Source organism: Delphinus delphis, chromosome 10 (assembly GCF_949987515.2).
Source record: "Delphinus delphis chromosome 10, mDelDel1.2, whole genome shotgun sequence".
Lineage (NCBI taxonomy): Eukaryota > Metazoa > Chordata > Mammalia > Artiodactyla > Delphinidae > Delphinus > Delphinus delphis.
In genome coordinates this window covers 58,581,497-58,605,868 of record NC_082692.2, presented here as the reverse complement: position 1 = coordinate 58,605,868, position 24,372 = coordinate 58,581,497, and the positions used below count along the sequence as shown (strand labels likewise).

The 24,372-nt window shown below is 45.0% G+C and overlaps 1 protein-coding gene across 6 annotated transcripts; it reads right to left on the bottom strand.

Annotated features, from left to right (window-relative positions):
* Nucleotides 1-2,190: 2,190 nt before the first annotated feature.
* SEC22C (SEC22 homolog C, vesicle trafficking protein) lies at nucleotides 2,191-24,175 on the bottom strand. 6 transcript variants are annotated; one of them, XM_060022271.1, is made up of 7 exons: nucleotides 23,768-24,175; nucleotides 17,068-17,276; nucleotides 15,078-15,241; nucleotides 12,961-13,140; nucleotides 10,630-10,748; nucleotides 9,331-9,396; nucleotides 2,191-7,146 (listed from the first exon to the last, which is right to left on the bottom strand). In XM_060022271.1, the coding sequence occupies exons 2-7, from the start codon at nucleotides 17,247-17,249 to the stop codon at nucleotides 6,946-6,948; spliced, it is 912 nt and encodes a 303-aa protein (XP_059878254.1). In that variant the 5' UTR covers nucleotides 17,250-17,276; nucleotides 23,768-24,175; the 3' UTR covers nucleotides 2,191-6,945. The 6 variants fall into 6 exon arrangements, with proteins under 6 accessions (XP_059878254.1, XP_059878253.1, XP_059878255.1 ...); XM_060022270.1 differs by lacking the exon at nucleotides 23,768-24,175 and adding an exon at nucleotides 23,314-23,555; XM_060022272.1 differs by lacking the exon at nucleotides 23,768-24,175 and adding an exon at nucleotides 23,351-23,555.
* Nucleotides 24,176-24,372: the final 197 nt, after the last annotated feature.

The window sequence follows — 24,372 nt, the reverse complement described above, 5'->3', positions numbered from 1 at the left end:
CCTGACTGCTGACTTTAGCCAGCCCTTCTTTTTTAAAAAAAAATTCCTTATTATCTCTATATGTAACTCGCAAACTCCTGGCCCCTCGTAGGCAACCATGCAAATGAATTTGACATGTATCCTTTGGAGTACGTTCTTAGGAAATATTAGATCATTTTGTGCACATGTTTCTAATCGTATAAATATTATTTTTCACTCAGTTCTATTATTTTTTTTTTTTAGTTCTATGTTTTGAAGATGCATCCACGTGACTACAACTAATCTGGTACTTCTGCCTCCTGCCTGCTGCTCCATGGTGAGCCTACACGCTTCATCTGTCCACGGTAGACACACAGATTGCTTTCTGCCAACACACATGATGCTTCAGTAAACACTTCTCTTCATACGTGACCCCTTAAGGATCTGTGTAAGAAGTTCCCAGGGACATAGAACCAGAAGTGAAGTCTCCACATCATAAGGTGTGTGTACACTAAATTTCAGTAGGCAGCTATATTAGTTTGCTAGGGCCACCAGAACAAAGTACCACAGGCTGGGTGGATGAAAGAACAGAAATTTATTTTCTCACATTTCTGAAGGCTAGCAGTTGGAGATCAAGGTGTCAGTGGGGCTGGTTTCTTCTTGGCTTGCAGACGGCCACCTCCTCCCTGTACTTTCCTATGGTCTCCCCTCTGTATGGGTCTGTGTCCTAATCTCTTCTTATAAGACAGCAGTCATACTGGATTTGGGCCCACCCACATGACCTCTGATTTTTTTTAACCTTAATTACCTCTTTAAAGACCCTATCTCCACATACAGTCACGTTTTGAGGTACCGGGGGTTAGGACTTGGACATATGAATTTGGGGAGAACACAGTTCAGCTCATAACAGTAGCACTGCTCTTCAGATTTGCTGCACACGAAGTCCTAGATCCCCACACTGCTCCAATACTTGGTCCCATCCAGGTTTCTAAATTTGCCAAACTCACAGGCGTAAGGTGATGTCTTATGGTTATTTTAATATGTATTTCTCTGTATTTCTAATGATTTTAAACATCTTCACATGCTTATGAGCTTTCTGGGTTTTCTCTTCTGCAAATTGCTCATTTTTCTATTGAAGCTGCTCATCTTTCTTGCTGATTTAAGGAATTGCTTGTATATTAATCCCTTACTGGTTTCAGACATTGTAAATATCTTCTCTCATTCTTTTCACTTTGCCCATGAAATCCTTATTTGTATGTCATCAGATTCATCAACCATTTTGCCTTAAGGGTCGTGCCTATGACGTTTTGTTTAAGGAGTACTTTTTCACCCCAGGTCACAGATACTCTCCGTCGTGCTCTTCAGTGAACTTAATAGTTTTTGCCCTGCACATTCGATCCGGGGATGTCTTAGAGCTGACTCAGCAGAGCCAGGCGCACTCAGGTGGGCCCCTTCTCTCTGAGCCCCTTCACTCCTCCGCTGGCACTGCCCAAGGATGCCGGGCAGCTGTCAGGCATCACTTCTGCTACCTGACCCCACAGGGGGTTAGAGTCCAAGAAAAAGGAAGGCAATTCATCAGCCTTCCCGGCACCCAGCCTTCCTGGCACAGAAAGGGCATCCTTCATGGGCCAAGATCCCTTTGTATTCTTTGTGGGTGCTGCCAAGTGCGCTGATGGCACCTTGGTCTCAGCTCAGAGGACAGAGCTCTGGGCTACACTGTCATTGGCTACCTAGGACAGACCTCAACTTCCTCACCTGAGCAACAAGGGGGGTGAACCCAGTGGTATCTAAAGGGTCTGCCAACGCCCGAATCCCAGAACTCAGTGCCGTCAGGAGAGGCTGGTGCATTTGTTTCCCTTCTGGGAATTTCATCAGCTGCTAAAGGAACGATCCTGCAAAACAGCGCAGTCCCCTGAGCTGGGAACCTGATGATGTGCCCCCTGGTGGCCATTTCCTGACAGAGCTCGTCCTGGGAAATGAAAACGACATCACCCTCAGAGTACATACAGACTGGAGCTCAGAGCCCAGAGCAGGGAAAGGGCTGGGCAGAAGCAGAGCCTGCATGGAAGGCAGCCCCCTCCAGCCCCCAGGGCAGTGCGGCAATTGCTATTTTGGTTTTTCCAAGGTCTTTCCTGGACCCATGATTGCATTCCAGAGTCTGGGGATTAGTGCTGAAGACTATTTGAGCCCTTGCACCTGTCTAGACCTCACTGGACAAGAGGACCTGAATTTCACTTCTCCTCAACACACCCCCCTCCATTATGCCAGGCCCACATCACCTCATCTAGGAAAATGGACCCATAACTCAGGATTTTTCACACAAATACAGACACACAAGTTGATAAGCACCTTAGATTTACTCTCCTCCCACCTCTGAGGCCACCTCGTTTAATTTATATATACATAGTATATAAACGGCTATACGACATTTGTTACCAACATTAACACAAGTTTAGGCTTTACTACCGTGTGAAAGTTTGTTAAAACGCACTCATCGTTTACTCAAAATAGATCTTTGTTATTACATGAAAACAGTAAGAAGCTTGTATAACACAGGCGGCAAGCATTCAAAATGAATACATGAAGGAAATGGTTTTCTCTGGCTATATCAGCCTCAATCTTTAATGCTCTTAGTAAAAAAGTCCACTAAACAAAATGGAATCCTGGGGGCACATTACATGAATCATTCATTAAATAACACTTCTGGAACAACCCAGGATCATGTAAGTATAAGGGTTAAAGAAGGTCATATGTACCAAGCACAGGGCAGAGGAATAGACTGGATCTGATAATTTTACCCTAAATGAAAGGCGCTTGTGGGCAACAGCTCTGCCATCGGTACACATGGGCAGATGTTTCCATATCCGGCCATTCCCAGATTTTACTGACAAGTCTTTTTCCACAGGTTCTCTGCCAATGACGTTTCCCCAGCAACAGAAGTTTGACATCACTGCTCCCAGAAGGGAGAATCAGCTCTCCTCGTTTGGGTCAGACAGGCCATGAGGTTTGGTGCAACCAACAGAACCAACCTCCCTGGATCCTGGAGGACCCAATGCCACTGGAACCAAAGGCTCCGTGCCTGGAAGGCAGGAGGCAGGTCCAGGGGGAGGAAGAGAGGCTGCTACCTGTCTGGAATGAAAGCATGAGGTCTTTTTTTGTAAAGGCCAGAAGACACAGCTGTGCTGAGCTGCGCTGCCTGAAGCCTGCAGAACCTCCGCATGCTGGGTGAACCAACTCAAAGCCTTTCTCCTCCTGCACATGAACAATGGATTCACCCAGCATCCCCTCCACTACTGCTTCTACCCTCCTGACAGCTCGCCAGGGGAGCCGGCCGACGTTACCACCGTTTTCCAGAGAATGCCCGGCCAGCGGGCTGTGACTCGACCACTGCAGGGCCAGACCAAGTGGGAGCACCACGCCGACCTCCAGGCCTCGGGCCAGCTGACGGGGCGCTCCTTCCCACCTCAGCTCTCCGGGGCACATCTACTCTCTCTTCTTCCACCATTATTAACGCTCACAGTGCACAGATAGGGTTTCCCTGTGCCTGGGCAGGATTCTGTGTAGAATCACTTGGAATGTGAGCGACGTCGGGGCAGGGGTCTGTGCGCCCATCTGGTCACCGTAAACCCTCCCTCCCCGCCGGTCCTCACCTGCACTGCACTGTTTTCTGAGGGCCACCTGTCCTTCATGTTATGAGCAGCCAACTCCTTCAAGGAACAACAGACGGCAGCCCTGGATGAAGGTGTGGCGTGCAGCCCCCATGTGCCAAGGGCAGCTGCTGTCTTCCAGCAGCCAGCCAGCCCCCAGCTCCGCTTCTCGTCTAGCCCTGCTTCCTGAGCCCCAAACAGCCAGCCTTGCTGTGTGCCTGCGGGTGCACAGGGAAGAGGGCTGGGCTTTGGGGCCATCTGTGCCCTCTCTGAAGCTCCTGAACCCACCCTATCCGTTACGATGAAAGGTGGCTTCCCCGCCCCTCCAGAGATTCCAGTTTCAGCCTCGGTCCCCAGGACTGGAATGTGGGGGGCAGAAGTGAAAAGAGGCAGGGGAGACCTGAACAGGGGCACCTAGGAGAAGAACAGGGAGCTCAAGGGGGGGTTGGTAGCAATGATGCTAAACGTTCTAATTTCAGCTCTCCTTCCAATACCCTTTTTTCCTACCCCTTGAAGAGCTTTAAAACATTGGACCTTGATTCACAGATAAAAGGGGTGTCAGCTGGAGAAGCAAAACCAGGAGCCTATGGTCACCTTCCTCCCGCTGAGGGCAGTGAGGCTTCTAGTACCGAGAGGAAATCCCACCCAAATATACCCCTGACTGTCCCCCCGCAGGACAGGAAACCCAGGCATGGTCCTCGTCACAGTCAGGCTAGCCTGGGGAAAGAAAAGCAGTGTCTACGTGGTTCCCACACTAGCACACTTGCGGAATGGGAACCCTTGGACTTGGCCCCTGCCAGAGAGCATTGAGCCACATCCCCGCCCAGATACAGCATATGGGACACCTCACACACTGATGCTCGAGATCTTGCCACGTCTGACACCCGAAGGCACTTTTAAGGTTTTTCCAACATTATTTCATCTATCCCAGGATCCAGCCCTGTGAGATCGGTTAACGTCTGAGAAAATCAAGGTGCTAGAACAGCTAAAACAAAGGTGTGTGGCGGAGCGAGGGTAACGTGGGGGTCAACTTTCTAGCATCAAGGATGACACAGGGCTACAAAACTCCAGGCCTGAACCAAGTCAACCCCTGAGCCTGGGATCTCCCCTGGCTAAAACCTCCAGAACGCCTTTCCTATCATTAGCTTCAACCACCAGTGAACTGAGACTGCTCTTAGCTGGATTTCAGTTAAAGAATGTTTATGTGGTCATTACTTTGCAGCGTTTGTCGACTGCATCTTTTCCCTTTTGTTTGCAAAAGTAAATCTCAAACCCCATATAGATGTTAACGGATTCAGACCACATTCAACCAGGTGTGAATAACCTCTCCACTAGGGCAGGAGGCATTCACCAGGAGGGTCTCCTCTGCAAGGAATGTTCTTCACTACTTGCTGAATGTGGATCACAGGCTCAGACCCCAGACCATCTGGGGTACAGGGCTACATGGCAACACCAATAGCACACGGGCTCAAAAAGAAAACAATACATTGGGTAAGTTGTTCTAATCGACGTTTAAAGCTTTGTGTGTGTGCTTCTAATATAAAAAGATTTGTCTCCCCTCCTTAGCTTCCCATCCTATTTCACCATCTGTTCAAAATTATGTCCCGGAAAGCCTGAAAATTCACCTGCTGGCTATCCAGAAAATTATGCAGATGCAAAATCAGTGGAGAGACAACTCTGAAGTTTACATCTGAGGATGTTGCCAGCATAACTTTCATATCCAGATACTTTGTTTGATTAAGAATAGGAAATTCTATTATAAGAAAATAAAATTACCATGGCAACATTTTCCCGACACAGTTCGTAGTCACATGGACTTTTAAGTGACACTAAGGTAGCTCAATAACAATTCACTACCAGTAATGACCAAGTACGACTGAATTCCCTAAAATGACATCCTTGCTTTCCCCATCTGCTCAATAACTCTTGCAACAGTTTTTGACTATTAAAAACTACCAAAATAGGATTTTTTAATTTATCAAGATCACATAATTCAACCCAAAGTATTCTATGCAATTGTGGTGGAGCTATTCAGATTCCGGACGTCTATGAAGAACAATCTAAAGGGCAAACTTCCAAAACGGCCTCCTGAATGGTACTGGGCAACCCAGTCTGAAATTTCTAGAGACCTCAGGGATCATATTCAGATCTAAATTTTGGAAAACTATAATCAGTCAATATTTTGACAATGAGAGAAAGAAAAGTAACTTTTCAGAGCACTGGGTTAATTATAAAGCTTTATATGCTATAAAGCTCTAAAAAAGTTAACACACACTTAACTCTTGTTCATAAAAAAATGAGGCCCTTAATCTAATTAAGATGATTGGGAAAGGTGCGGAGGAGTAATTGATTTGGGAGATCTTCTGAGAACAAGTACACAGGGTCAAGTATCAAATGACACGATTCAAGTGACAGGTATTCGGCTGCCACCTAAAAGGCTGATGACAGCAGCCTCTCCCACCTGGGACTGCAAAGTGCCACCGTATGAATATGTGACTCGCCTACTCTAGTTTGTGGCCAACTGCAAGGAATCCTGATATTCTCATTTCTGCTCATGCTTATAAGTTAATGATCCGGTAGCACTGGTTACTCAATTTTAAAAATATTCAGATATACCCTGCAAATAAATACAAAACATTTCTGTATCCCTACATTCCCACTACCATAAAAGGTTATATATAAATTTAATGAATTCAGCTTTCTTAACCACTTTCTCAGCTTAAGTTTGTCCTTACCCTAAGGGAAGCCATGTTCAACTTATATCTAAAATATATTTAAATATTCTAAAGGTATCATATCAGACCTAAGTTATCAAAAAATGTAAACAAAATTTATCCATCTTATAGTTATAAACCACTTTTTAAAGTTTTTAATTCACCCTCTACTGGCCCTCAAAAAAAAAACCTAACCAAGTCACATTTAGACTGAAAAGCTGATACAGATTTTTAACTGGTTCCTCAGAGACAACTGCCAATTACTTTAAACTACTGTTATTGAATCTAGTGGTTTATTGCATCACTCAATTTAAAAGACCAAAATGATTCCATTTTGGTCTTCCAATAATGCTATTTCTGAATAAGCCCCCAGATTCTGCCGTCCGAAGTAATCGTGCTGAACTGGAGATTCTGCAGTAACCCTTGGCACAAACCTGGGACTGGATGTCAAGCAATCTTATGCTTTCAACTGCACCTATGAAAAATCTCAGCTCCCGGGATCAATCCGCTTTGGTTGAAAGGAACTTCAAGGGTGGAAACTTAAGGTGAAGTCGAGAAGCAAACAGGGGAACACCGATGACCCTCACAAGAAAATCAAAGGATCCGTTCATCCCGTGATGTCATCCTCACACTCCACAGTCAGACTGCTTCTCCTGAAGCTGCCTCGTCAGTATCTGATATGAAGACAGGAAAGCCACTCCTATGTGGAATAGGATTTGCCAGAGGTTCCTCAGCCCATGCAGGTACATGTTGCCCAGGCAAATAAAGAGCAGCATCAGCACCACCTTCATGGTCCTGGCTGGACTGTAGAACAGGTACAAGTAACACTGAAATGACACCAGAAGAGGAAGTCCCATCAGAGATAATGAAATGGCCAAGGTCAGACACAAGATTCGCTTATCGTACCTGCCACGCAGTGTCACTTCATACACATTAGCTTATTAAACTGAATTCGTTACAATGGAGCTTGGACTCACTGGATCAGCTGCTGTTAATCACTGGATGAAAGTGGGGATTTGGAAGAGGTAAGAAAAGTGAAAAAGACATCACAGGAGGAACTAGAACATAGCACTCTTGAAAGAATTCAAGAAACACAGACAGAAATGCCCGGGCTGTGCTGCAGAGAAAGAAGAGATGCAGGTCAGGGGTAGACAGCCAGGCCAGAACACCCTAACAAGATCGACAGGCCTCCAGATGAATTTTCCTTCAGGGGGGTCATAACAGGTGAGAAAGCTGCTGAGAGAAGCTGTGCTTTTACTATTTTAGCGTTTCCTGAGTTACAACTGCATAGGGGACCACTGTTCCCTAGACAGCCTCCTTGTTATGTCTTCAAAAGCATCTCTGAGGACTTCCCTGGCGGTCCAGTGGTTAAGACTCCATGCTTCCACTGCAGGGTGCACGGGTTTGATCCCTGGTCGGGGAACTAAGATCCCACAGGCCAAGTGGCACAGCCTAAAAAAAAAAAAAGAGAGAAAAAAAAAAAAAAAGCATATCCGACTCAGGGAAAGGTCTTATAGCAGGGAGAGTGACTGATACTTCCTGTAGGGCTATCACACAGAAAGAGGCCATTCTTGTTCTGCAAAAGGTGGAAATCATGTTTTGGTTCAATGTTGGGTTTTTTGTTTTTTGTTTTTTTAAAAAGACACATTCTCAAAACACAGAACAATCTGACAAAAGCTCAGGCGGGGAGGGAGAGAGCTCCCCATCGAAAGAGCTATCCAAGTAAGACTGCAGTTGAGGGGATGAAGGTGGAACTGTAAGATACCTGCAGCCCTGAAATGCAGGCTCCAGGAAACTTCTCCTGGCAACACCCAAGGTCTTAGAGACTTGTTTTCTAAAAAAATGAGTGCATTTTCAATCTTGGGATGAAAATTTCTTTTTGCACAATCAGGTAATTCTTAAAAACAGGCCATCTAGGATGTATTCAGGAGAGAGAGGAAGTGCCCTGAGAACAGAACTTTTCATTAAAAAAAAAAAAGAAGAAGAAGAAGAAGAAGCTTAATCATGCAGAAAAGGTACTAAAATCCTAGTCCGTGTGGAGGATGACGAAAGAGAGTCAGGTTTTTACTAGAATTAACTCTGCCTATAGGGGATTCAAAAGCTCCTTTTCACCCGACTCCTTAAGTACACAGCTTATTTGAAAATGACTAATAATCAAAGGGCTCTAGTTAGTGTTATAATTTTTGTTTCATTTCCTAAGGACAGATTTGACTCAGATGGTATTACTATTAAAAACAACAAATTTTTTAACCTAGTCCTGTGTTTGAAGAGAAACACATATACGGGGGCTTCCCTGGTGGCGCAGTGGTTGAGAATCTGCCTGCCGATGCAGGGGACACGGGTTCGAGCCCTGGTCTGGGAAGATTCCACATGCCGCGGAGCAACTAGGCCTGTGAGCCACAACTACTGAGCCTGCGCTTCTGGAGTCTGTGCTCCGCAACAAGAGAGGCCACGATATTGAGAGGCCCCCGCTTGCCGCAACTGGAGAAAGCCCTCACACAGAAACGAAGACCCAACACAGCCATAAATAAATAAATAAATAAATAAAAATGAATATCTGCTTACAAAAAAAAAAAAAAGAAAGAAACACATATACATAGGTGTCACTTCTGCAGAAGGACATTTCTGTACTTGGACGCCCCGACAATAAGCACGAGGCAGGACCCTGCCTCATACTGGTCAGGCCCAACCCAATCCCCACTGCAGTCTCACCCCTCGCTTCTTGGGAGCCCAGTTCAAATTCCTGGTTTCTGTCCTGCACTGTCAAAGGCCCTGAGGCCTAGGGCAAGTGGCTTTCCCTTTCTGAGCCCAAAGGTCTTTTCTCTGTAAAATGAGAGGATTGGGCAGGATGGGTGGAGGGTCCTTCCACTAAGGGCTGGTACTGTATCCATCATTTGAACCAAGGCCTTGGTGGAACAAAAGCAGGATCTAGAAACTTGCTGATGGTTCCAACAGAACAAAATAAGGCCATGGGTTTAACCCACTCACTAAAACATCAACGTTTCACCCACCTGGAAAATGCAGGCTACAAAAGGAATAAGAAAAGCCAGAATATTTCCAATTTCTTCATGTGCAACCTAAGATAGATATGAGGAACACAAGGAAAGGAATATTTAGAGGACACGAAACATTATGACGTGAAGTGCTTCACTCCGCATTGGGTCTGGTATGGTTGACAGTACAAAATCCCCGGCTGGGTGAGAAATAAGCCCCCGTTCACGCATCGCACCGGGGGTGACATGAAATCCTTCCGAATGGCCTGGACCCACCAAGCGCCCTCCAGTCCCCATGCATGTGTGCTGAGCCCTCAACCTGGAATGCCCCCACCCCCAGCCCTGCCACCTCTCAAAATCCAACTCATCTGTAAGTGCTAAGCTTTCCCCAACTCCTCCCACCCCCCGGTACTGCCACCTCCTTAGCGATGCTGTCACACTCTGCTATGTGCCCCAACTCAGGGACTATGTCTTGACCAACGAACACCTGTTCTAGTGCATACAGACACTCGGTAAGCATCTGCTTATGAGTCGTCATAAACAATAGGAGTGGGAACCACACCACACATTGGCCAAAGACGGGGTGAGGAAACAGCCAGCCACCACTCACGGCCCAGGCCTGCTGCTGTTCCCCAAACGCTTTGGTCCCCATAAGCCACCTGAGATTCAGTCTAAGCTGCGCTTCAGACTTTAGCCACCACGTGCCTCGGTGCGAGCGTTACGGCTCTGTTTTTAATAGCAACATCTATCTGTTCATGTTCATAGTGGTTCCATACTTTTTCTTAAAGTGTTGGAAATACTTCAAAATTAAAAAATAATATTTAAAAAGCACTGAAGTAGAAACGTGCTTTGAGATGAGCAGGCTGGCGAATCAACTTCGCGGTGACACAGTTCTTTTGACAAAGACACCAGGAAGCTGGTATCTGAATGATATCAATCAGACTATGAGGCCACTCTCCCCAGGGGAAAAGAGGGCCTGAACGTTAAAGTCTGAGCATCAAACTTCTGCCCTGGATGAACAAGCCAGCCCCCGCAGTGACTCCTGGAGTCCCCAGGGCCATGGGGTGGCCTGATGTCCTTGAAGCAAGTTTTCCATTTCTCACCAGTATCCCAGCAGGGCCCTCTGGCGTCTTAGGAAAACAGATACAAAAGAGCAAGTTTCATATTTGTTCAACTTACGACAAAGAATGAAACGAGAAGTAAAAATTTTACTTCAAATTTTAAAATGTAGTACATAATAGCCTTATAAATAATATGTATCCCCATCCGTTTCTTCCATCATGTGTCTTTTGATTTAAAATGTATATAAAAGGTTACCTGTAAAGAATGTTCTGCGAGGTGAATTCCACGAATGAGGTTCAGAGCAGCGCACATGATGTTGAGAATAAGAGAGAGGATGCCCAGGGCTGTCACAGGTTCCATTCGGAAATTAGGAGCTTCACAATGAAAAACGAGAAGTGTCTAGTGAAAATAATTTCCATATGAAGGAAAAATAAAGACATTAACTAGACTTCTGCTAATGAAAAGGTTTATTATGTTAAACACACAACTGCAAACATATTAATTTAAAAAGCAGCTGTAGTTAGAGGGGGAAAAGGCAAGAAATGAAGGACAGAATGGATCTGGGAATCCAAGGTGAATTTCTTCCAGAAAGAGGCCACTTCTCTGAGCAAGCACAGATTTTTCAAGTGCTTCATTTCCTTTCTATTTAAAACAGCGGTTCCCAACCAGAGACGATATGGCCCCTCAATCAATGTCTAGAGACATTTTGGGTTGTCCCCACTGGGGACAGGTTGCTACTGGCATCTGTCGTGGGTGGAGGCCATGAATGTTTCTAGACATCCTACAATGCACAAGACAGCCCTCACAACAAAGAACTTCCAGTACAAAATGTCAATAGGGCTAAGGTTGAGAAATCCTGATTTAAAGCAGTTTATGGCTTTAGCTGTAAATTGGTTGTCAAATCCTGAAGCATTTCTGTTACACAGCTCAACCCTCAGCTTGTAAAATGTTCCATTCTTTTTCTGACAAGCACAACATTCAGTGTCATGTGTGCTTCTGGAGCAATTCACAGCAAATGCAATTTTTTTAATTCCAAAATTATTGGGAAGAGGAGGGAAACATTGATTATTTCAGCTACAAGCTGTTTCTGGAACTCTAATTAGGACAAATGATCATTCTCTCTTTAAAGATAACTGCTGAAACGGATTCTGGTTCACTCAATTAAATAGTGTCCCACCCATTCCCTTGCTATGCTCCTTTTAGATCATCCTTTCTTGTCCTTACATTTCCCACATACGCATACACACACACAGATATCTAGCCACAACCCAACTGACGCCTACTATTAGTGTGTTAGAGTTTCCACTGAGCAATTCAAAGTTTCTGTTAGAACAGAGCATGCTACCTGTAAAGGTTCTAGCCTTGGAACAATAGGGGGAGTCAAACCAGAGTAAAACATCCTAGAAAGACAGGCAAGTTGACACTTTCTGGATTTTCTCCTCTTGTCTAAGTGTTTATAAGACAAAACATACATCACAAAGTTACCCTGTCTACAGACACGGCAAAGGAGAAGCTTGGGGTCTGATTACCCAGTCTTCCTTCCACAAAAGTTAAGTTCAATCCCAATATAAATTACAACAACTTATCGAATGGCATAAGAGCCAATCCAGGAATTTACTGGTTGAAACAGATCAAATCGAAACACAAAGTTAAGCCAAAACTGTGAACATTTTTAATACACCACTTTCAAAATTCAAGCAATGAATTTAGTATAAAACTGTTAAAACAAAGTAATTAGACTGTTATAATGCAGATGGTTCTGTCTTCCAGGGAAGGATGCAGCTTTTACACCGTTACAGAATTCTTAGAATGTAAATATCCACTTTAATTAAAGATTGGTTTAATTGTGTGTAACTGTAAACAAGGAATGCAAAAAAGCATGCTTTGCTATGTGCTAGGCATTGAGCGGCTACTGGTGTTAATGCCAGACTAAGTCTCGGACGCCAGGGCACTGTGAGCACGTTCATTAACACCTCATTCCTCAGATAAGGACTCGGAAATCCAAAGGGTTAGAGGGATGTTCCCGGGTCCCCCAGAGAAGCAGAGAGTGAGAGGTCTAGAAGCCCTGGCTCTGGCCCCTGCCCACTCTCAACCCCACAGCCCTCCACTCCCTCCATCAAGGAGCGGGGGTTTCTCAGTGGAGATTCCCAATGTTTCACTAAATGATGAGATAAGGACTCACTGTCAAAGGAAAAAAGGAGAGAGAGAGAGAGAGAGAGAGAGAGAGAGAATGTACAAATCTGTACAGTTCAATACGTGACTTCCAGCAAAAGAGAGTGAAAATCTCCTTTACACCATTTAAATGTGCAGATTTCACCCTGGTTAAGAAAACAACCTGCCAAGTCACTCTTCTCCTGAATTTCGTCAAAAGAGTTGCCTCTCTTCAGATCGACTCACTGGTCACAACAGTTGAGTTTTTTGTAACAGCCACCTGGAACAAGATCAGCCCATGTTTCTCCCCAGGTATTTTATACACTGCCCCCCACCCAAACACCTTCCTACTTCCTACTAAAACAGTCACTGTGCATTTGAAATACACAATCTCACCTCACCTTTATCAACGTCAGAGAGCAGCAGGCCACTTACCAGGCTCCAAGTGCATCTGTGGGTGACCGTTCATCACCCCGTTAGCCACATCTGTGTCCTCCAGAGTGAGAACCACTGGAGGCTGGAACTTGAGTTCCTCCTGAATCTTTTCTAAGCTGCTCTCCATCTGGGTGGAACTTACACAGTTAAAATGCCACTTCACTTTCTGAATGACGCTGTCTGCGAAAAGAGAGCGACCCAAGCTCAGTGTCTTCATTACAATGGATGTTATAAGACAATACGTACACAATGAAGTTTACACTTCTAAGCAAGCTAGTAAGTCAGCCAGACTCTGAAGAGTGTCAACTACACTCTTCTACATGAAGGTCAAATGATTAGTACGTATCAGGACTGGTCTCATCAATCTCTTCAAAGCAGGATAATTAAAACGTGACAGTCTGTCCATCGGAACCTCAGTGGCAAGGGAGTCAGGGGACAGAGGCTTGAGTCTTAGCTCAGCCGCGACTCCTCGTACAATCCTGGGCCATTCATAGAATATTTCTAAGATAGAAAAACGGGGACAGTCATTTTTGACCTGATTATCCCAAGAAAAGGCGTGTGAAAAAAAATTACAAATCATTGTGAGTATGTTGTGCAAACTAGGATTATATATCTGAAAGGTACTGGTTTTAATTCCTTTATTTACATTAGTGTTAACCATTACCAAGTTTTAATAAGTATTTGAAGTGAAGTTTCATACATATTGGCAAAGCAAAATCATGTATAATTCTAAAAAATCATGTATAATTCTAATATCCACATACTTTTACTTATATTCTACTCGCACTCAGTAATGAATAAACGTGATGCAGGGAAGGGTCTCCTGTGAGACCAAGCCCACCGCTTTGGAAGGAAGGCGCATGCAGAGATGAGGGGAGAGAAGAACACAGGTCTACCAGCTGCCCATCAAATAAGAGCCAAGGGATGCTGCAGCTGTGGTCCGACTGGGGACAGCACGCCCTTCAGAAGAAGAAGTGGGGCTGAGAGCGGCAGCTGGACCAATCCTCACAGGGAGACTCAGGCAGAACTCATGGTCTATGTCACAGGGCTACCAGACTGGGGCCCGAGTATCAGGGAGCTCCCCAGCACCAAAAGGGGGTGCTGGCCCCATCACTGATGGGCCAGCCAGAGACCACATGAGGGGATGTGAGCAGTAGCTGCCAGAAGCATAAGTGGCAACCCTTCCAGGTGCCAGCCCTGCACCTGACCCTGAGTACCAAATGCTGCCAGCCCCTCGTTCAAGAGCATCACAGGGACCATGGCGATTTACACTGAGACCAGAGAATGTCCCCCAACTCCCACCTCTACTCCTCCTCTCCAGGATCTCAAAATGACTTGAATCACGGCTGACAGACACTGATAGCATACGCTATAATTACCCTGCTGTGTTCCAAAGCCCTGAGCCTCCACATGGCCTCTCTGGCAGGGCCTAGAAAAGGAGTATGCTCTTGCAGAGCTGTGCTCCTCAAACCTCCGCATGAAGGACCAGTTTTTTCTTATTTCCAAATGGTTGCAGACAGATACTTTGATAAAATACAACTGAAAATATCGCAGGAGTGCCAAATTACTGTAAGAATTTCTAAACTCTTATTCTCACTCTCTGTACGTCCCTCATGCTGGAAGAACGGGTACCACCCTTGAGCAGCGCTGCTCTAGAGCAGGGGTTGGCAGTGTTCTCAGAGTGCCAGAGAGTCAATGTTTTAGGCTTATGGGCCCTAGATGGTCCACCACAACAGCTCACCTCTGCTAGGGAAGGGCAAAAGCAGCCACAGACAACCGGTTAGTAATAGAATAAGCATGGCTATGTTCCACTTTATTTACAAAAAACAGACCCTTGGCCCACAGTTTGCTGACGCCTGCTCCAGAATAAGATACAGGTTTCGCCATTCTTCCACCCTGCCCCAGGCTCTGGAGAGATGAAAAGCCAGAGGGTTCAACCTCCAAGCTTGCAGGCCCCTTCCACTGCTGTGAAATCTCATGGTATAAGGCTGCTCTCCAGTGACACGTTACAGCACCTCCAGTGGTTTTCCCTGACGGTCAAAGCCAAATCCAAACTGGAAATTCTACACATACAATGCCGCGAGAGAGAACAATCAATACGAACGAGGGTTACGAACCAAATTCGAGAAAGGCGTATGGCCTGGAGGCTAGGCCAATGCAGGTGGTGTCATAGGAAGCTGTGAATTCCCACCACAGGGTCTCCAGGAAGCAGAAGGCCATGGCTGCTGGACACTGGCGGGAGCAGATAGCCATGCAGGCTACATCCCTCGAAGAAGAAAAGCTGGAACAAAAGAGCGTCATCTGCGTTACCAGGGAACAGACCCATGTACTCGCATCCCACACCCAGACGCCACGTTGCCTCAACTCTGGATCTGCTGGGCCTTGAATAGTCCTGGAGCTGTCTGTTGCATCTCTTCAGCTAGACCTGCCGGGGACCGTGCCTTTCTTATACTTCCTCTAAAATGTATAGTGGCATTTGCCACTGACAATGTGTGGTCACTCTAACTTATTTATTATTAACTAAGCTATGGGACCGCTCACCTGTAAGGAACAAAAGCCTTAGTTTCCTCTGCGAAAATAATGGTGAATATTTAAGTCAAAATACAAATGAGTAGAACGTTTTACATTCTACTTTTCAAAAAATGACTGAAGTGCCCAGAACTTCATTTGAAGTGACAGGTTTTTTGTTTGTTTGTTTGAACAGAGAAAAGGTTTCCTATTGGAGGTACAGCACAAAGTTCGCATAGACTGTTAGATAATCACAGCATAATGAGGAAGGGACCACCGAGGAAGGTGGTTTCAGGCACCCAGAGAGAGGAGCTGTAGATGTGGGCAGATGCAGCTCAGCTTTTGCCCCTGAGCACCCAGAGCCCATACCACAGGGTGACAGCTTCATATGCCTACCATCTGGATCCCTCCTTGGGCCACGACCCTTCTCGCCTGACAGTACCACCAAGCCTGGAATTAGGCCTGGACTTTTCCTTTTGTTTTCCTAATTCTGAGACTGAGTTCCCCTGAAACGATGCCACCTTCTCAGGTCAATCAAAAATTTACTATTCAAGGGGAACAAAAAGAACTTGGTAAGTGAAGGCCTAAATTCTGGAAAACAATGGTGTAAAATCTATAACAAGCCATTTTGAGATTTCGAAACCTGCCTTGCCCCATCCCTCCGTAGAACGGGTTTTTACTCTAACCCCTAGAATAAGAAATGACATAACACATGAGGAGCAGACCTTGGTGCCTGGTTGCCTCCATTCAAATCCTGGCTCTACCATTTACTACCAGTCTAACCTTAGAGAAGCTGTTTAACCTTAGTTTCCTCCTCTGTAAAACAGGTATAATACCATTATCTACCTCATAAGCCCATACAGCACTTAGAGTAGTACCTGGCCCATGGAAAACAATCATATTAGCTCTTATTACCATGATTATTGTAACCACTTGATTCCTACTCCCACTGGAGCATTTGCCCCACTGTGTAATATTCAGTTATATATTTCTCTTGTCCCCTTATTAGACCTGGAGTTCCTTGAGAAGAGGGACCTACTTACGCTCATTTTTACTCCCCTGCTCCTGTCATATAAACATTTTTTACTTTAAAATGTTTAAAAAGTGAAAAAATTAAAAAAGCAAAAACTGAAGGCAGGAACTCTAAGTCTTTTCTCTGATTTTCTTGGCTTCCTCACTCTCGTCCTTTTCCTTTCCTGACATTTTAATCTAGTATCTCCTTTCGACTCACCTTTTTTCCACCCCTGCACCTAATGCAGAAAAAACTACCAAACTAAAGGCATGAAGACTGGGTAACCAGGGCCTGCCGATGCTCACGGCCGCTCTGCCAGCTGATTCACTTTGCCATACGGCAGAAACTAACAGAACATTGTAAAGCAACTATACTCCAATAAAAACTAATTACAAAAAAAAAAAAAGAAGGAAAGAAAGGTGGGAGTTGGGGCAACAGTGCTTGAGTCCCTTTGATTCTATTGTAAATACACACAACCTTGGACTGCTGTCTGATGTGAGACCTGCTTTTAACACACAGCGTCATCAGCATAATGTCACCTCTGCACGTGGTTAAGATGTTCTTGAGCAGTGAACATGCTTGCTTACTGGATACTGAAGTCAAGTCCTTCTGCAGAACCTCGACCTGGATACTGGGCCAGTCGCAAGGCTAAAGTCTTGAGCCGTCTCCTGCATTCCAGAAAATCTTGGCTGTGGTAAAAGTCAGTGGAGGCCGAGAGGGGCAGTCCATCCCTCACCCTAACCACACAGGCAAAAAGGATCATGGACATGGTCCACAAGAGAAGTCATGAGGACACCTGAGGAAGGAAGGTCACCTTGTTACTGAGGGCCGGGTGATGAGCCAGGGACACCACCGCCCTTGAAATGTTCACTCTGGGTTGTTTCACCCTCACCCCCACCACAAATATGAATGTGGCTTTTATTTTTATTTCCCTGCCCTCTACTGCTATGTCACTCCCAATTGTCCTCCCTCCATTAGCCTCCCTGTCTCTTCTTCACTTGTAATCCTCCTTTTCCTTCTCTCTAATGAATCTCTCCATTTGCAGAATTAAACCAACTGGGATGAGGGAACAGAGACCAGAACGGCTCAGGAGCAACAGCAGCGACAGTGGGGAGCAGGACAAAGGCAGCAAGATGGTCCCAAAGGGCCAGGAAGAGCCTGACACTGATGCAGCAGGGGTGGGGTCCAGGGACCTGGGCATTTCAGGTCATCCAGCGAGGTAGGTGCTGAGCAGTTTACTTGCCATATCCTCACCTGAAGTGGAGGGCTTCTGAGCATTTAACCTAAAGCTGGCAGCAAGGAAAGCAGAAGGCAAAAATAAAACAGAGAGGATAGTATGACCTACTGAATTTCTGCACATCTGACACAGAGCCAGTGTTCAAAATGATGAGAGTTCCTACAGATGGCTAAAGGAAGTCACTTAGCAAATAAGATACTAAATTTTGAGCCATGATATGTGACCACCATTAAGCAACAAAAGGAGACAGATTCTGAGGCCTCATGGCACCTGTGGCAAATTAGAACAAGGTGCTTCTCGGGGTAGAAACAACCCTGGACCAGCTCTGCTGGCAGGTGGGTGTCAGCCCCCATCTATTAACTCTGCAGGTGCTCATACAGGGCATAAATTGCACCTCTGCATGTGGCAGCCCTGCAACCAGGGATTAGTGAGGAGGCTAGTACAGCTTTGATGCATCTTCCTATGGACCTACACATCCTGTTTCACAGATCCTGTTGTCAGATCCTCTACCTGGATAGGATATTAACAGGTATGGGCACTGGTGGACTTTTCTCCCAAAGAACACTAGGGATGTAATTTGGCATCTCAATTACCACGAGCTATAGGAAACAGGAGCCCCAGGATGTACACTACTCTCTTCACCTTTGTGCCTCTGTGCACTCTTCGCCTATATCTACACTCCTCTGATCTCCCCAGATTCAAATCCACACCAAGGACTGTCTCCAATACAAAATTAAAAGTAAAATACCATTTAAAATCCAAAAAATGATCTCAATAAAGCTATATTTTATAGCTTTTCCATCTGTAATGGATGAATGGATAATTATTCCCATTTTATACATGAAGAAACGGCAGTGGTATAAAAATAAGAGATGGCAAAAAGAAAAATCAGTCTACCAAGCAACAGACCATACTCAGCCCATTTGTCCCAACTCCCCACACTTTCCATTGAAGGGTAAAAATGTGAAAAGTCTCAGGAGATAGAAAAGGAAGAAATAAAACTACTCCTATCTGCAGATGGCACAATTGTCTACATGGAAAATGCCAAAGAGCCTACTAAAAAAGAACTCCTAAAATGAATGAGCTCAGCAAGGTTGCAGAATATAAGACCGATATACAAAATCAATTCTTTTTCTACGTACCAGCAATAAACATATAGAAACCAAAATTAAAAATAAAATACCACTGACAATCATCCAAAAAAATGATCTCAATAAAGCTATACTTTTTTTTTTTTTTTTTTTTTTTTTGCGGAGGCCACTGCTGTGGCCTTTCCCGTTGCGGAGCACAGGCTTCCGGACGCGCAGGCCCAGCGGCCATGGCTCACGGGCCCAGCCGCTCCGCGGCATGTGGGATCCTCCCGGACCGGGGCACGAACCCGTGTCCCCTGCATCAGCAGGCGGACTCCCAACCACTGCGCCACCAGGGAAGCCCAAAGCTATACTTTCTTTAATGCAATACTTAGGTGTTAATCTAACAAAACATGTATAGAACTTGTATGCTGAAAACTACAAAACATTGCTGAAAGAAATCAAAGCAGTCCTAAATAAATAAGGAAATATATCATGTTATTAATTGGAAGACTCAACATAGTAAAGATATCAATTCTCCCCCCAAAGTGATATACAGGTTCAATATAATTCCTGTAAAAATATCAGCAAGATAGCTTGTAGATACAGATAAGATTATTCTAAAATTTATATGGAAGGGCAAACAAGCTAAAATAGCTAAAACAATTCTGAAAAAGAATAAAGTGGACTGTACCTCACTATCCTATTTCACGATTTACTGTATAGCTACAGTAATCAAGATTGTGCAGTACTGGCAGGGGGACAGACACACAGATCAATGAAACAGAATACAGAACCCAGAAACAGACCTACACAAGAACAGCCAAATGATTTCTGACAATGGTGCAAAAGCAATTAAATGGAGGAAGGATAGTCTTTTCAACAAATGGTGCTGGAGCAATGAATATATCTATAGGAAGGGAGGGAGGGAAGGAGGGAGGGAGGAAGGAAGGAAAGAAAAAAAGAGAATCTTGACCTAATCTCACACCTCTCATTATTTTGATGCTAATCAAAATATATCATAAATTTAAATGTAAAAAGTAAAACTATAAAAGTGGAAGAAAACATAGGAGAAAATCTTCAGGACTTAGGGGAAGAGTTCTTATGTACGACACCAAAAGCATAACCCATAAAAGAAAAACAGTAAATTGGATTTAATCAAAATTAAAAACTTTTGCACTGCAAAAGTCCATGTGAAGAGGATGAAAAGAAAAGCCAGAGACTGGGAAAAAAATATTTTTAAACCACATACCTAATAAAGGACTCTAGATATCTAGAATTTTTAAAGAACTCTCAAAACTCAACAGTTATAAAACAAATAATTCAGTTAGAAAATGGACAAACTACATGAACAGACATTTCACCAAAGGATACAGAAATGGCAAATAAGAACATGAAAAGATGTTTAGCATCACTAGCTATTAAGGGAAATGCAACTTAAGATCACAATGAGATAATACTACATACTTATTGGCACAGGTAAAAATTTTTTAAGTGATAATATCAAATGCTGGCAAGCATGCACAGCATTTGATGTGCACATAATGTGTGAGAACTGGATCTCTCACACGTTACTGGTAGGACTGTAAAATGGTACAGTCACTCTGGAAAATACTTTATTTTAAAACTAAGCTTGCAATTATCATACAGTCTATCAATCATACTCTGTACTATCTCTGCAATTTCCTGTCAGTATAATTACTTTAAAGTAAAAACAGAAAAAAAAAGTATTACCTTAAGGTTTTTATATCACTTGAAGTATGCTCATACTTGCTTTTTACATTTAAATGTCATTTAAAAAAATCTCTACTAGTAGAACAATAATCTTTTATGCTAATTAACTGTAATTCTGATGATTTATGCATGAATGTTGAAGGGCATGTTTTATAGGGAGCAGCTCCATTCCTACATGACATTTCTAAACTGGTAGGTACTATAATCTCTGAATTCATTAAAATAAAAGCCACTTGCAGATAATCAGTATTCAGTTTAAAACAGGAAAGCAGTGGCATAAATCTGGAAAATCATGTCACAGTTACAGAAAAAATATTATCAATTACACAAGGACAAAGGCAGCCTAAGAGTGCTCACCCCGACATACAAATCTGTCTTACTAGCTCCTTCTACAGGCCAGCAGACCCTGTAACCTGGCACTACGTCTGGCACATATTAGGAAGCCCTCAATAAAAACTTTTTTGTTGTTGTTGTTGTTATTGCGGTACGCGGGCCTCTCACCGCCGTGGCCTCCCGGACGCGCAGGCTCAGAGGCCATGGCTCACGAGCCCAGCCGCTCCGCGGCACGTGGGATCCTCCCAGACCGGGGCACGAACCCGCGCCCCCCGCATCGGCAGGCGGACTTTCAACCACTGCGCCACCAGGGAAGCCCAATATAAAAACTTTTAAACTAATAAAACTTATTAAAAAAAGTTAAGTTTTAAAACTAATAAAAATTTTTCCACGATAAATCTCTACTTGGAGAGGAAAAAAGAGGTTTACATAAATGAAGTTTTAAAAAATAGAAACTGAAATAGTAATCAAATATAGCACTCTAGTTACTATTAGGTTTTATCAAAATTATATTTTAGTCTGTCTCTGCCATTTCCTAAATCCTTTTCTCAGCATCTATTTATAAACTGCTCATGTCAGAGATTATCCATATTCTACCAGCAAAAGACTGTGCTTTTTAGCTGGAGGGCCCCCTTGTTCCAACTGGTTTCTTTTCGTCCCTGTATCTTAACCCTCTCTCAAACCCCTGCCACATACACTTCTCCTCCCTCCAAAAGAGAGACAGAAAGAAAGGGGGAGAGACAAACAGCATTAAATGACCAGGCCTTGCAAAATAGTAATTTAAACAAGCAAAACAAGTTTCACTTGGCACACAAATATTCAAACACAAGCATTCACCAAAAGGCATTACCCACGCCTCAAATCCAAAATACAGAAGACAGGGGCTTCCCTAGTGGTGCAGTAGTTAAGAATCCACCTGCCAATGCAGGGGACACGGGTTCGAGTCCTGGTCCGGGAAGATCCCACACGTCGCGGAGCAACTAAGCCCGTGCACCGCAACTACTGAGCCTGCGCTCTAGAGCCCGTGAGCCACAACTACCGAGCCTGTGTGCCTAGAGCCTGTGCTCCGCAACAAGAGAAGCCCCCGCAATGAGAAGCCTGCGCACTGCAACAAAGAGTAGCCCCCTCTCGCCGCAACTAGAGAAAGCCCGCGCACGCAGCAATGAAAACCCAATGCAGCCAAAAATAAAATAAATTTTAAATAAATTTTTAAAAAATACAGAAGACAAAATAGAGTTATATCACCCTTACTGAATTCACCTTCAGTCACAGGACTTGAGAACTGGTTACCTCATTTGTAGTTCAAGAAAGTGCCTTGGTTCCGCATTGCTTGGGGATGGGGTAGGGAGAGGGTAGAGGTCAAGTCTGTCACTTGTTAGGAGCTAAGAAGAGTGGGGGGCTGAATTTGATAGCAACTAATATTATATGCCAGGCACTGTGCTAGGAACTTTTACACTGATAATGTTATTTAATGCTCATAACCATCTATGGGGTAGGCATAATCTACACTGGACAGAAGGGAAAACTGTAGCTCCAAGGCTTAAGTGGTAGAGCCAGTATTCCATCCAAAACCTCCTTACTCAAAATACTGGAAAGCCTATGATCTTTCCACTACACTCTGCTTCTCTAAATCCAATCTTTGGGATTACAGCTACTCTATTTCCCGAAAACAATTCCTTCCCCTGGAGCACTGATACTTAGAACTAATCAGAGACCTGTTAATAAAAGCAGCCAAGGCCTAGGATTACACTAGTTACAACTTCTCCTTACTCATTGTATTACTTTGGATAAGTTGGTTTTCCTCTCTGAGCATTGGTCATCTTTGGATGCGGTGGATCTCTGAGGCTCCTTTTAAGAATAAAAAGCTTTGGGACCCCAAGATGTCCTCTGTGTTGTAAACACAAACTCTTAGAGCTATAACAACATTGTCTAAAATGTATTTTCCAGAGCAAACTGTGATGTCAATTTAATTCTGTTTAGCAATATTAATGCACTTTCAATTATTTACATTTTTATTTTACTAAAATTATCTCTATCAGAATTAATTCCCTTCTTTGTAAAATTTAATGAAGATTTACCCTATCCACCGTCTGAGCTTTATTACTTTTCTGACCGTGTCACAAATTTCACCAGTTACTTTTAACCACTGGGAATATTCTTTTGTGGCTTTGATGTCTACAAACCTAATTAAGCACCGGGGTGCTTAATCCTTCTGGCTCTGAAGTCTAGATGTAATACTGTAACAGACACAAATACACAGTACCTCTGAACATCTGATATTCAGAAAAGCTGGTCTAGCGCACCCAGTATTTGGTAAACCAAGTCTTATAATATTGGCACGCGAAGGGAAGTTTGCTATTAAAACACTCTACCTGAGTTTCGTGGATAATTAAGGAAACAATCATCCCCTCTATCATTTGGACACACCCCGTCTCCTCCCACTGGGGGCAGCGCTCTACCCGCGTCGGCCGCTGAGGGTTCCTGGCAGGCGCGCACCTCGGATCGTCCTGTTGTCAGGAGAGCAGCCGGCGGCAGAAAAGAGGGGGCAGAAGACTTCGGGACGCCAGACGAAGCCCTGGAGAGCTAAGCCGGGCCTGAGGGCTGGGCGGGCCCGGGGGGGAGGGACGGCCCTCCACCTCCAGGCCCGCCCTGCGCCACACCCGACGCCGCCAGCTCTTGACTAACGGACCGCAGCGCCCGCCTCCGCCCGCCAGCCCTCACCTCGCCCCGACAGCGGCCTCCGGGAGTCGGCGCCCTCCCGCCGCGCCGCCGCGCCACCCTCAGCCTTCTCCGCAACCTTAGCCCACCCGGCGAACCTGGCCCAGGTCACCGGCGGCGCGCATGCGCGAGTCTTGAACCACCACCCCACGCCCTCATTCGCTGCTGCTGAGCAACACCCACACCCGAACCTACCAATCCTGGTGCGCCCACACTGCCTGGTCCCGGCGGAGTCTTGAATGAAGCGGTTCTTAAAGGACTGCGACCCAAATTTAGATGGGGCGTGTGTGGGGCGCGCCTCCCAACTTTCCTCACATCTGTTGGCTCTCACCCGCGGGGATTTGAGTTCCAAGCCTGTAATTCCCACGTCCGGAGGTGAGAGAAGTTTTGCAGTTTAAGCTCAGTTCCTGCCGGGTTAGCGAACGGACTGACGTGGAGGCAGGGAAGTTCCGCGTGACGCCGCGACACGCCCGGGGCGTGGGTTCAGTTGTCTGCTTGGCGGGAGGCCCGAGATAGGCAAACCAAAGAGCACAGCCACCTGCCAGCCTGGCTGAGATGCCAAAGTCCGACCCCCAGGAACACACCCCAGTCTGAGGGTGGACGTACTCACAGACAGATGACCGGCTGAAGGGAGATTGGGAAGGAGTGTTCATCCATTTATTCATTAAACAATTTTTGAGCACCTGCTGCGAACCAGACACTATGCCGGGCACTGTGGACACAGCGAGTAACTCCTGACAGTAAAAACTGTGCTAGCAGAGCAGAGTGAGAGCACCCATCCCACAATACACAGCTCGTGT

Excerpts from the sequence above, each read along its gene's own strand:
- SEC22C (XM_060022271.1), bottom strand. The coding sequence starts at position 17,249 with ATGTCCATGATCCTTTTTGCCTGTGTGGTTAGGGTGAGGGATGGACTG. Across the intron at positions 13,141-15,077 it reads ATACGCCTTTCTCGAATTTG|ACAGCGTCATTCAGAAAGTG; the intron begins GTTCGTAACCCT and ends CTCTTTTCGCAG. Across the intron at positions 7,147-9,330 it reads TTGTAGCCTGCATTTTCCAG|TGTTACTTGTACCTGTTCTA; the intron begins GTGGGTGAAACG and ends GTGTCATTTCAG.